The 12,410-nt window shown below is 38.6% G+C and overlaps 2 protein-coding genes across 10 annotated transcripts in view; one reads left to right on the forward strand and one right to left on the reverse strand.

Annotated features, from left to right (window-relative positions):
• Positions 1-352: 352 nt before the first annotated feature.
• On the reverse strand, positions 353-4,837 carry LOC125950224 (serine/threonine-protein kinase fused). Its single transcript, XM_049677993.1, has 5 exons — positions 4,424-4,837; positions 3,954-4,314; positions 1,890-3,898; positions 1,689-1,818; positions 353-1,616 (listed from the first exon to the last, which is right to left on the reverse strand). The coding sequence occupies exons 2-5, from the start codon at positions 4,062-4,064 to the stop codon at positions 1,554-1,556; spliced, it is 2,313 nt and encodes a 770-aa protein (XP_049533950.1). The 5' UTR covers positions 4,065-4,314; positions 4,424-4,837; the 3' UTR covers positions 353-1,553.
• A 2,786-nt stretch (positions 4,838-7,623) lies between these two features.
• Positions 7,624-12,410, forward strand: part of LOC125950226 (muscle calcium channel subunit alpha-1-like) — a 15,171-nt gene continuing 10,384 nt past the window's right edge. For 3 of the 9 annotated variants that reach the window (XM_049677996.1, XM_049677997.1, XM_049678002.1), the window contains exons 1-13: positions 7,632-7,888; positions 8,118-8,808; positions 8,889-9,134; positions 9,233-9,339; positions 9,459-9,611; positions 9,682-9,875; positions 9,944-10,457; positions 10,516-10,741; positions 10,819-11,029; positions 11,106-11,226; positions 11,334-11,541; positions 11,683-11,768; positions 11,913-12,039. In XM_049677996.1, coding sequence (XP_049533953.1) covers positions 7,822-7,888; positions 8,118-8,808; positions 8,889-9,134; positions 9,233-9,339; positions 9,459-9,611; positions 9,682-9,875; positions 9,944-10,457; positions 10,516-10,741; positions 10,819-11,029; positions 11,106-11,226; positions 11,334-11,541; positions 11,683-11,768; positions 11,913-12,039 — 2,951 coding nt within the window. In that variant the 5' untranslated portion in view covers positions 7,632-7,821. Of the gene's footprint in view, positions 7,889-8,117; positions 8,809-8,888; positions 9,135-9,232; positions 9,340-9,458; positions 9,612-9,681; positions 9,876-9,943; positions 10,458-10,515; positions 10,742-10,818; positions 11,030-11,105; positions 11,227-11,333; positions 11,542-11,682; positions 11,769-11,912; positions 12,040-12,194; positions 12,316-12,410 lie in introns of all 9 variants that reach the window. The other 6 variants (XM_049677995.1, XM_049678003.1, XM_049677998.1 and 3 more) reach the window with 4 other exon arrangements.

Consider the following 12,410-nt stretch of genomic DNA (forward strand, 5'->3'; position numbering starts at 1 on the left):
CCAAGAACGAGAGTTAACGAGCTGTGCTTCTTGAGAGCAAAGCCTAAAGAAAAAGAGGAGATCGACAAATCTAACCCACCTTGATCATTACCGGGGAATACACAAGAGTAGAGAGCACCAAGATTGCGCACTTAGTTGTTTTCTGATCCCAACTTTCAAAATTTAAAAGAATACGTCTTTAAGAAGACACTATATGGAAGATTGATCTTTTCATACATATAAATACTAGAATTTAAAACTAGTGGAGAGTTCCGGATAATACACATTGTTTTCCTTGAATGCTTCTAATGTACAATCCTGTCCTGGTGGAGTGGTGTTAACATTAAAAAACACAGAAGTCCTAAAATAAGTTTTAAATTTAAAAATCTTGCTTTATTCACTAATGAAGTTATTTATAACTCGAAATAAATTAATTCAAAAATTCAGTCGCATTGTCTAAAGCCTGATACTATTAGAAACGGGCGTCTAAAATAGGACATTTAACAGCCATGACAGGATATACAAAACGAACGTATCGTTTTGTAGCTGTAGTGCTGTCTTTTCCTATAATTCAGTAATGCAGAGAGCCACGCAGAGAGCCAAACATTTTTGTAACCTGTTAGTAACACTTTTGTTTCCAGAATCGGGCATATGTTTCACTACCACCCCTGATTTGTTTTGGCCGATCCAACGTAAGGTATTTAAATATGCAAGATTTTTGACAAGCTGTAATAAATGGTTGGATTAATGTCCCATTGGTAAAAAAGAAAGATATCAGGATTTTAGACACATAACCAAAACAACTGACTCATTTACCGTGTAAATGAGCCAGCACCCTTTATCCACTCGCACCTCTATCCAAAATAACGTACATTGATGAAAAAAATGATTTAACAAAGCTTTTGTATTTCTTAAAACATTAATTTTTATGACCAATTTACATAAACAAATCTTTATCCACATATGTTTTCATTATATCAAAACTCTATTCCTATAGACAAAACTTGCATCGAACCTTTCAAAATGTTATCTAACTTTATATTTTCCAATTGTCCATGCTGATAAATATAACATCTACGCCGTATTTTTTCAGCAGTTGTAAAAGCTTAAACCTGGTACATGACATCTGTAGGTTTTTATTCGCTTAAAAATAATCCCAGTTTAATAATGTAGTGTATGGATACTTATAGATACACATTATAAATGGGGATTGAGATGGAAAGCATAAGTTACTTAGTACCTTTCTTTGCTAAATGTTACACGCCAATTTTTTTTATTATGAATTCAATAATAATACCCATCTGCTAAAGTACCTAATAGTTAATTCGGTAGTTAAAAAATCCGAGGTAGAGAAGATTACGTTCGGTTCAATTTACGAATTACATAATCGATTCTACTGAGGTCCGTAATTGGGCTTTTTTGAGAAGCTTCACTTTCACAGCTACTGAATTCGTGTATTACCCAGTAATATAGTTGTAACTGATGATAAGTGAAAATTGGAATATTGCTGCTCGTTGTATTGTATTGCAATTTGAACGCATCGCATCCCACCGGACCAGAACAGTTGCGCAAATTTATAGAGTATCAGCAACAGTTAACGAAAGGTATTTGAATTCCTCTATGGCAAATGTTGCTTCCTGAAAGACAGTAGGAACAATTATTTTAATTTTGCTATTTCTTTCTGACTGTCTATATATAGAAAAAGTTACCATTTTTACTGCTATATTGTCGTCTGCACATAATGTTTCAAGGGTTTCTTTAAGTGCATTAGTCCATCGTTTCTGCAGTGCTAGACAACTAAACCTGGCAAGCACACGAAGCATCATACACGTTCGAAGCCTAAAAATATAAAGGAAAGAAAATTGTAAATAAACAAGTATTGCTTTTTATTAAACATTGTGCATACAAACCTTAGTATCGAGTCGCTATACTGCAATAAAGCAATTATATTGACATTTTCGTCAAATATAATTTGTTCGATAATCTCGGCATTCTCGGGAAGTTCACGTAAGGCACAGTTAAGTAATGCAAGTATAGAACAAACAAGGCGAGTGTAGTGGTTATTTTTGTGAACGATCGTGAAGAAACTGATGAAAAGTTCCTTAGCCCCAAGGATTTCAATCGCATCGCAGAACTGATTCAAAAATACGTCGTCGATGTGCGTGAGGTAACTTATTAAATCATATACTGCCGTTAAGGTTTTAACCTCATCATTGTCTAATGCCGCAAGTTGGCGAAAAGAGTTAGTTGACTGATGCATCGAATACTGGGTCCCGACTATTAAATCGGAACTGGTTTTAGTCCTATTACAAAGCAACTTGGAAGCATATACTAAATTTGGGACCAACTTTAGCTCACCGTACACATTGGTTATATTGCGCTGTAATGTTGGTGGTATGTCGATCGCTAACGGTAGACTGAGTAAATGCGCTACGTGCTCTATGACTTTTGCACTCGCCTTACAGTTTCGTAAAGGTGCCACAATAATGCAAACAAAATTGCGCTGCCGTAATGAATCCAATTCACCATCCAAAATTTCTTGCATGGATCGTTGTAAAAATACTAGCCATTCTTCATTCTCGATAGGAGGGTTCTGAGAATCGTCACAAGAATCCCATCCTGGAAGAAGGCAAGGCGTACTTTTGTCTGCGATTTTCCCGTGGTCAGCAGTACTACCTTTACTCAGACTTAGCGCAAGCATTTGAGCTCGAGACTGTTTTTCTGACTCAATCCGAATTGAAAAGTTATCAATGCTTTGATTCAACTTCCGTCGCTCTAGCTCTTGAGATGGCTGATCTATGTGTAATAAACAGTCCTTGCCACCAGCACTTACAGCAGAACAAGCCTTCATTTGAATTCCATCCATCGCCAAAGGCTGAGGTAATGTTGTAAGAGGAAAATTGTCGTTAAACCGATTCACTAATAAATTGGAATTGGTTGATATTGGGACTAATGAATCTTCCTGGTCTGCTCTTCTCTGAAAAGCACAACTCCTTGCGATAGGCCCTCCTGAAGAAAAGTCATGGGCAGGCGAAGTAGTATTGATGGAAGATTGTTCAGCAAGAATATGGACGACCGAATCCTCGCAGTCTGTCTCTTGATATTCCACGTCACTTTGTAAAATTACATTGATACTATCTCGTGACGTCGACAATTCCTCATAAGCTGCTCTATTCCGTCTCTTTTCGTCATTTTTCATCTGCGTTTGGGAGACCGTTAAAGGGTGTGTATTAAAGGGGGTTAGTTCCCCAATAATAAATATATGTCCTTTTACGAACGCATGCATCAGAATTGCGGTCCAACTCATACGTTGGGTGGGATCTCGTTCCAGTAAGCCTTGCACGAAAGAAACACAATTACTGGTCAAAAAACTCGGCCATTTTATATGTTGAGTTCGAATTAACCTCACAAGATGGATCATAGAAGTCGAGCTAAATGGTGGCTCACCCGCTAGCATTTCGTATATGATACACCCCAGTGACCACAAGTCTGCGTGATGGTCGTATGGCTTTGCTTCTAGCAACTCTGGGGCCATGTACAAAGGAGTTCCTTTAATAGATGTGAGCACATGAGTCCCTATCGTCATATTTCGCGCGAATCCAAAGTCGCACAGCTTGGCGCACATATTACGATCAAGAAGAATGTTTTGGGGCTTCAAGTCGCGATGTAAAATCCGATGCGAATGAAGATAATACATGGCCGAGACTAGATCGAAAGTGATTCTCTGTGTTTTCGGCTCGCCTAGCGATCCGCCACGAAGCAAGCTGTGAAGATCCATTTTCGCGTACTCCGTCACCACAACTATTTCGTTGGGTGTCTCGTAAGAATCAAGCATCCGAATGATGTGTGGGTGCAACAGGCTCCTTTGAATTTCACATTCTCCGCGTAATCCTCGAATCTCTCGTCCGGATCGACCTCGCTACAAAACAAAAGAATTTGTTATTTTAAAGGCGAAAAACACTGGAGCCACTAACCTTATTGATGATTTTTACAGCAACGGTGACCTTCGTCGATTTGTCAACTGCTTTATACACTTTTCCAAACGAGCCTTCTCCTATAAGATTACTAATGGCGTACTTTTCCATGATTTCCTTTTCCTACGTTTCGGTGATAATATTAAGCATTTTCGTTTGTGCCTTTACAGATGATTGCGAGATGGATGATTCACAGCGCTTTGGATTTTTTTTGTGTTGCGTTACTTTTCTGGCTTTCTTTTTGAGCGAGAACAAGGAAAGGATCGAATTTGTTCTTATCGCGAGAAAAGTAGTCCTAAATGTTAAGTATTTCCCACTTTTTGCGGCGATTTCGCGCGATGCGGTTGTTTTCGTTTCGAAACTGAAGAAAAACAAGGTGGAAGAAGAAGAAGACAAGATGACGTTTTGCTGCTTGGACAATTTTTAGAATCCGGTATTTTATAAAGGGCGGTCCACACGCTGCGATTTACCGCTAGTAATAAAATAGTGCTTCGGTCCTCCATCAGGGTTTCCCCTGACTTCAACCTGATCAGGCATAGTTCACCATCATTCGGGTCACATCCTGCACGCTCACAGTATGTCGCCAGAGGATCCCCCGGCAAGCAGAGGGTCTCTGTTGGTGCGACACCCGGGGATGGAGGGGCGATCATGAACGGATCCCGCGAAGGACCGCCGCAGTACACCCGTAATCCCGCCGGTTTCGTTCGTGTTTTCTGCGCCTTTGGGTTTCGAGAGCTCGATCTGCCCATTGGCTCGCGCGCAAGATAGACTTCTTGGGCCGTGTTTCAAGACGGGTCCTGAGGGTACCTCAATTCAGGTTGATGCATCGCCGATCGGGAGAGAGACGGTGGCCCATGGCTAGGTGCCGCAGCGTGGGAGTTTTGGGCTCGACTCACAGCCCCCTTTTGCCTCTTAACTCGACTTTTTGCCCCTTAACTCGACTTTTTTGTCACTTAACTCGACTGTTTTGCTTCCTAACTCGACTTTACAATGAGCATTTTCCCATAGTTCCTAAAGTTGCACAACTTTGCCGCTAGAGGGCGCAGGAATTGTTGGACTGTGGGCGCGAGTTGTAGAGTCAAACGACCAAAGTTCTTTGCACAACGTGGTTTTTAGTGGATAATTTTACTAAAATTAGTCGAAGTGGTGGAGTTGCAAAATCGTTAACACAATTTTCCCCGAAGGCCAACCTTTTCTTCAGTATTCTGTGAAAATTTCATATGCTACGGATCATTAATGAAAGAGCTACTGTTTTTTGAAAACACTAGCTAATGGGTTAAAGCTGTTACAGAATATTTCAGTATTTTGCCCGGTTTTGAAACGTTTTTGTTTTGCCTTACATACACCCTTCCATGCCCTTCCATGCCCTTACATGCCCTTCCATGCCCTTACATACCCTTCCATGCCATTCTAGCGCTCTCCATGTTTTCCCGTTTTTAATTTGGTTTCTAAAATCAAGATCAGAAGTATGGGAAGCGTCATTGTGAAATTTTCGTCACTTGTGATGCAAGACTCGTGTAACTTTTATCGGTTTACCGGTATGCTGTAGAGATCAACCATTTCCAGGTTCCCTTTTGTCAGTGACTTGCGACTCACTACTTTCCCAGTCCCGGTTGCATAGCTATGATAAGGTTTGTTTCGCTATGATAAGAATAGAAAATCTGGCACGATGTGTTGCAATGATCGATGTGTTGCAATGTGTTGCAAAAAATCCAGTTCAGAAAAGTGCCCTGTGATGTTGATGCTATGAAGAGCTCGACTTGAAATCGTTGGGTTTGGGGAAATTGAGTAAATGTTTTCAAATACATTGAGTCATTACGATGTTTTTATTATGCTGGAAAGCATTGTGTCTTTGTCGATATTTTGTAAGTATTCATCGCTGAAATGAAATGATATGAAATATCACACAAAACATAATATGTATAGACACTATAGCACAAGAATGGCTTCCTTGACAGAACACATGCTTCTTCAACAAACGTACAGCGCTTGCGCGAACGCGGACGCGATCTGCTTATTTTAAATTCTGAGTGGATTCTAAGGGGAAATCTGGCGATACAGTCGATAAAGAGCCGTTGAGGTTTACAGTTCGGAGGCGGCGATCCGAGCTAAAGTACAAAATACTCAAAGTTGAGTTTGCAACCTACCCTATTGGAATATTAGTTTCACAAAAAGCTAATAGCAAAGTTGGTGAAAAAAAGGAATAATAAGGGCGTTCGCTTCAAATGTAAGGTAAGCCGATATAACCTTTCGATAGTAATCAGAGGTACGGTTGAGTAATACGGTGTTCTATTTTTATCGCTTTCCTCGTGAAAATGCTTGGCTTCAAGTACTCACCAAGCGAGTCACTCATACATACTCATAAGGAAGTAAAGGTAGAAGTTGGAGTAGAGTGAGGTGCGTTTGCGTACAAAAGTACAATAAGTGGGGTTTACAATAAATATAATAACAATGAACTTTATGGATAAAGATTACAAAGTGAATTTCATCGCAGTGATAATTGTTCCATTTCGAACAAATGAATGTTAAGCACATCAACTTAATTTCTTCTGGGGCCTTGAATGGCAATGGGACGGAAAGGACAATGTGTGTAGTGATAAAAAGAGAGATGGAAAAGGGATCGTGTGGAGTGGAGTATGTTCTATAACATGATCAAGCCAACAGCACTTGGCATAATTTGATCGAATTAATTTTCTTTCAAATATGACTGTACTTCCTTTCATTTCGTGTTTCATTTCATATTGCTAATGCTATTATTAGGTTGCAGTTATCATGTTACACATTGTTATGCTGTCCACGATCATAGTAATAAAAGGAAAACCTTTTTCAATTTACAATGAATGATTTTAAAATCTTGTTTATTTCAAATAGGCCGCAATGGCGCATAAGTATTGCCGAATGTAATTAAAAATATAAGGTAGTTCATCTTTGGACGATTTTTTATTGGCTATTTAAGAATTAAGACATTCCATTATAGCAAGTTCGAAATAAATTATATCTAACGCGAGTGCGATGTTGGTAGAGCATGTTCTCTGTAAATGGAAAGCGTCGCGAGAGTACAGGGGTACACCGGGAAATTTCAGATTCTGCGCACTTGTTGGTATTAACTTTCGAGTTTCCCTTGTGTGATAAAATGTGTTCAGTGCATAACCCTCCTGTAAACATAACGAGACGCCAAAAATATTAGAAAATAAGTCGCATGAAACTATTAAACAGCGGTAGCACTATCTCTGATAATAAGTGTTTCGATAAAAAGTGGACACAAGAAAATCATAGTAAACCTACATAACTTAATGAATTGAAAGAATTGTGGTCCAGTTCAGCTATGTAATTTTGCATACACACGGAAGTAATGTTATATTTTCTAGTATACGTCTAGAGAATCTCTAAAGGTTGAGTTAAAATTGCTGAAAGCAAATAATTTGGATGGAGACAATTGTGTCTCGTTAATGCATCATATATTAATTGTCGATTTATTTACTCATCTGAAAACAGTGGTTATGGAAAAGTATAAAATGTGTGAGTCTAATAATGTGTAGAATCGTCATTACACAAAACAGAGACGAAGCGAGCTAAATAGGACATAGTATGGAAAACATAGTTCTGCGTGTTACAGTAAACTTTTAGAAACACTGTTTTGCTTTCAGTTGATTGATTGAAGCATACTATTCCTTCTAGAATCAATATTATACAAAGATTCGTTTATACTTCGCGGCAAAATTCAATTCACAATTGTGAAGGATTTTTATATACATATATCATTATGATGGACAAGAATTGGTATTCTGAACCCAGATAACACGATGGGTGGAACATTTCATAGTGCCAAGCAGTTAATAAATCTGAGTGATCACGAATTTTCTGCAACATGAGTGCTTCACAAAAAGACAAGGCATCTGTCCAACCGGACTCCCAAAAACAGAACATAACTTTCGGTAAGACAAGCTGGTTACTAGCTTACTTGTTCAATGTGCATAAAAAATCCAAGGATCTTAAACTTATTTGTGCAAATGCGTAGTTTACTACGTTGATAATAGTATGCCAGTTGTTTTATTTCTTGTTTGTTATTAGGAAATTCAATTGTAATGTAATACCTATGAATATATGCTGCCATAATTGTGAACATTTGTTCATAATCTATTTGTTTTTTTTTTCATATTGCAGCGGTGGAGCATACATCGGCTATTAGTCCAAAGGCAGGGCAGGCTCGCAACAGAAATTCGCTGAAGGATGTGCTTTCCTCTGGAAACAAATTAATTGGTGCGTTTCATGCTCCAGACTCCGCATATCCTCTACTCGCAACATCAAAAGCCCATGAACATAAACGGGATCAACACCATCAGTTTCTCGACATCTTGAATAAGTCCTTCTCACGTAATAAATCGGATCAACAGTCGGAGCAGGATTGTGTTACAGTTGGTCAAAGGACCACCAACGATTTGGGAGTGGGATCTTCTGTATCAAGGCTTCCAAAGAAGGGATCATCACGTTCATTTTTTCTAAAACGTCAACATTCGCTGTCCGATGTATGGCAAACGACCCTTAAATCTACCACAGCTATGAGCCAAGCAGCAGCTAGAATGGACAGCACCGAGATGACATCCGCATCCGGAATTGATGGGCGCAGGTTCAATTCGGATGTTGATGGACCAAATGGCGGGGTCGGAGGGTCCGAGCCAGCAGGAGCAACAGGTGGTGAAATCAATATTGGTGGCACAACTATACCCATTGCACCTAAAAAGCCAACTCGTAGAGCCGGTGTAAAGCCTCAACCTGATCGACCTATGCGTGCATTGTTTTGTTTAACGCGAACGAATCCTCTCCGAAAACTCTGTATTGCAATTGTAGAATGGAAGTAAGTAGTTGTACAACTTTCTACTCCACTACCTCTCCGACAGTATAATAAGTGTTATTCATTAATTGTTTTATTTGCAGGCCCTTCGAATACTTAATTTTGTTGACAATTTTCGCCAATTGCGTTGCCTTAGCTGTTTACACCCCTTTTCCAAACAGTGATTCGAATAGCACAAATGCGGCACTAGAGAAGATCGAATATATTTTTTTAGTCATATTTACTGCAGAATGCATAATGAAGTTGATTGCGTACGGGTTTATACTACATCCTGGTTCATATCTGAGGAACGGGTGGAACATACTCGATTTTACAATTGTAGTCATTGGGTAGGTTTGTGATAATTGCATCACGTTTATTTTCGATATATTATTCTTTTTTTTTCTTTTTGATCGCAAATCTATTCAATTTGTTGTATACTTTTCAGTATGATTTCGACAGCCTTGTCTAATCTAATGAAGGAAGGATTCGACGTTAAAGCTCTTCGTGCGTTTCGGGTACTCAGACCCTTGCGTTTGGTATCAGGGGTGCCTAGTACGTACAACTCAAAGTGATTTGCTCCACTATATTTGTGTTAGCTGTAGTCGTTCATCGCTCACTGCATCTTTTTCTCTTTTTCTACATTCAACACTACCATTTCATTCAATCACTAGGTTTGCAAGTTGTCCTTAATTCGATTCTACGAGCCATGGTGCCTTTACTACATATAGCTCTACTGGTATTGTTTGTGATAATCATTTACGCCATCATAGGATTAGAACTTTTCTCGGGTAAATTGCACAAATCTTGTTTTCACAATGAAACGGGTATGTTGGATATGTTCTTGAAAATCAATAACATGAGTAAACAGTATTGGTCCATCTGAATCGTTTTTAGGTGAGATTATGGACGATCCACATCCTTGCGGAGAAGATGGATTTCATTGTGACACCATTTCACCCGAAATGGTATGCAGATACTACTGGGAAGGGCCCAACTTTGGCATAACGAATTTCGATAATTTTGGTCTATCAATGCTAACAGTTTTCCAATGTGTAACATTGGAAGGATGGACTGATATGCTGTATTACGTGAGTGTTAATACATATACTATTTCTTGGAATAGCTTAGTAATCTATTCTCTCTTCTTTATTCGAAGATTGAAGATGCAATGGGCAGCAGTTGGCAATGGGTGTACTTCATCTCAATGGTCATTCTGGGAGCGTTTTTTGTCATGAATCTCATCCTCGGTGTACTGAGCGGCGAATTTTCTAAGGAAAGGACGAAGGCAAAAAATCGTGGCGATTTTCAAAAGCTTCGTGAAAAGCAACAAATAGAAGAAGATCTAAGGGGTTACTTAGATTGGATAACCCAGGCAGAAGACATCGATCCCGATAACGAAGCTAGTGGAAATCAGGAGGGCAAAGTGAAAAATACGATTGAGCTTGATTCATCTGATAACCTTGGTGAAGATGGAGAAGTACAACAAGTATCATGGTTTTCCCGAAAACGCAAATCGATAGATCGTGTAAATCGACGATTGCGACGTGCCTGTCGTAAGGCAGTTAAATCACAGGCCTTCTATTGGCTTATTATTATATTAGTTTTTTTGAATACGGGTGTTTTAGCCACTGAACACTATCGGCAACCTCCATGGTTGGATGATTTCCAAGGTACTTTGCTTAAGCATATGTAATACACTGTTAGTTATGAATGGCTTTTTATTTTCAGAGTACACAAATATGTTTTTCGTGGCCCTGTTTACAATGGAAATGTTGCTAAAGATGTATAGTTTGGGATTTCAGGGGTATTTTGTATCCCTTTTCAACCGATTCGACTGCTTCGTCGTCATCGGCAGTATAGGAGAGATGATACTCACTAGCACCCAAATCATGCCTCCGCTTGGAGTATCTGTCTTGCGATGTGTTCGTCTTCTTCGAGTTTTTAAAGTAACTAAGTAAGTCTACTTTCAAAACGATTTATGGATTGAATAATCATTAATCTACTTTCTTTGCCTGATTATTCTGTTTCAAGGTACTGGCAATCGCTCTCAAATTTAGTTGCATCACTGCTAAATTCCATTCAATCGATTGCATCGCTTCTGTTACTATTGTTTCTATTTATTGTTATTTTTGCCCTTCTCGGAATGCAAGTTTTTGGTGGAAAGTTTAATTTTAATAGTGCTGTTGATAAACCTCGCTCCAATTTCGATAGCTTCGTGCAAAGTCTACTCACAGTGTTTCAGGTACAAATCTTTCTTTGTACTAGTTCCATCAATCGATGCGACACGCATTAAAAAATACTTTTTCCCAAACAAATAGATACTTACAGGTGAAGATTGGAATATGGTTATGTATGACGGAATACAAGCATACGGTGGTGTTGCGTCTTTAGGAATTATTGCAAGCATTTACTTCATAATACTGTTCATCTGCGGTAACTGTATCCTTTAAAAACTATTTAACCTTATTTTTGCTCTTAAATTTAACTATTTGTTCAATGCTATGATCAAATCATCCTTAACTCATACCGTCATTGCATCGATCTAGATATTTTATTGAACGTATTCTTGGCTATTGCTGTGGATAATTTGGCCGATGCGGATTCTCTCACTACGGTGGAAAAAGAAGAAGATGACAATCCGGAGGGTGAAGAAGAAAAACTATCACATGCCCCAACACCAATAGAACACGGAGACGATGGTTTCATGGAACACGAAAAGGATAATTTGGATTCTGATAATGAGCCTACAAATATGTAAGGATTGTTATCCATGCTCACATTATAATATTTGTCGAGGATCTTTTTCTGTTAATATTGTTCGGCTGATGAACAAAAAATTTCTGGTTCCTTAAAATATTTTAATCTCGTTATGTTTTCGTTGAACCCCGTTCGTAGGTCTGACGACTATGATGGACATGATTCAGAATCTAAAATTCCTGTTGCTGAGGATGATGAAGGGTATGAAGAGCAAGATACTCAAGGTTGGTTGTTGTTCTTCAATTGCTTAGCAACTTAGTAGTTGTAAATTTGATTTATTTTCTATTTGCCACTTCATAAGAGTAACCAACATTGTAATTTCGTATTATTTTTTTACTATAAATTCATTAATTTATTACATATTTCAGGTGAGACTTTTGATGAGCCCACGACTGTTTCCGCACGCCCAAGACGTCTATCTGAATTAAGCGTGAAAAAATCCAAAAAACCTATTCCTCGGGCGAATGCATTACTTATTTTCTCTCCGTCGAACAGGTAAATGCAGACGGGGCACTCGGTAATACTAATGGCGGAAAAGAAATGTGAAATATTACGTTCTAGACGCCTTAGTTTTGCTGGGTGCCCCTTTGATATAATACTAATATGGTTTTTTGTTTATTTGTTTTGTCATTTTCAATGATAAAATACAGATTCACAAGATGATGGTCTTCGCGTGGCAAGACCACGTAGAATGTCCGAGTTAAATGTCGTGAATACGATTGTGCCTATACCGGATGGTTCTTCATTTTTTATAATGTCAAAAAAAAACAGGTTGATAAACAGTTTTTCTTTTGTTTGATAAAGGATCCACCCGTTCCTGCACGTTGATTCCTTATAATGGAAATGATTTCTAACTATGCTTATTA

Source organism: Anopheles darlingi, chromosome 2 (genome assembly GCF_943734745.1).
Source record: "Anopheles darlingi chromosome 2, idAnoDarlMG_H_01, whole genome shotgun sequence".
NCBI lineage: Eukaryota > Metazoa > Arthropoda > Insecta > Diptera > Culicidae > Anopheles > Anopheles darlingi.

Coding starts and splice junctions, on each gene's coding strand:
- LOC125950224 (XM_049677993.1), bottom strand. CDS start 4,064: ATGGAAAAGTACGCCATTAGTAATCTTATAGGAGAAGGCTCGTTTGGA. Junction 3,899..3,953: donor CTGTAAAAATCATCAATAAG/GTTAGTGGCTCC, acceptor TTTGTTTTGTAG/CGAGGTCGATCCGGACGAGA. Junction 1,819..1,889: donor TATAGCGACTCGATACTAAG/GTTTGTATGCAC, acceptor TTATATTTTTAG/GCTTCGAACGTGTATGATGC.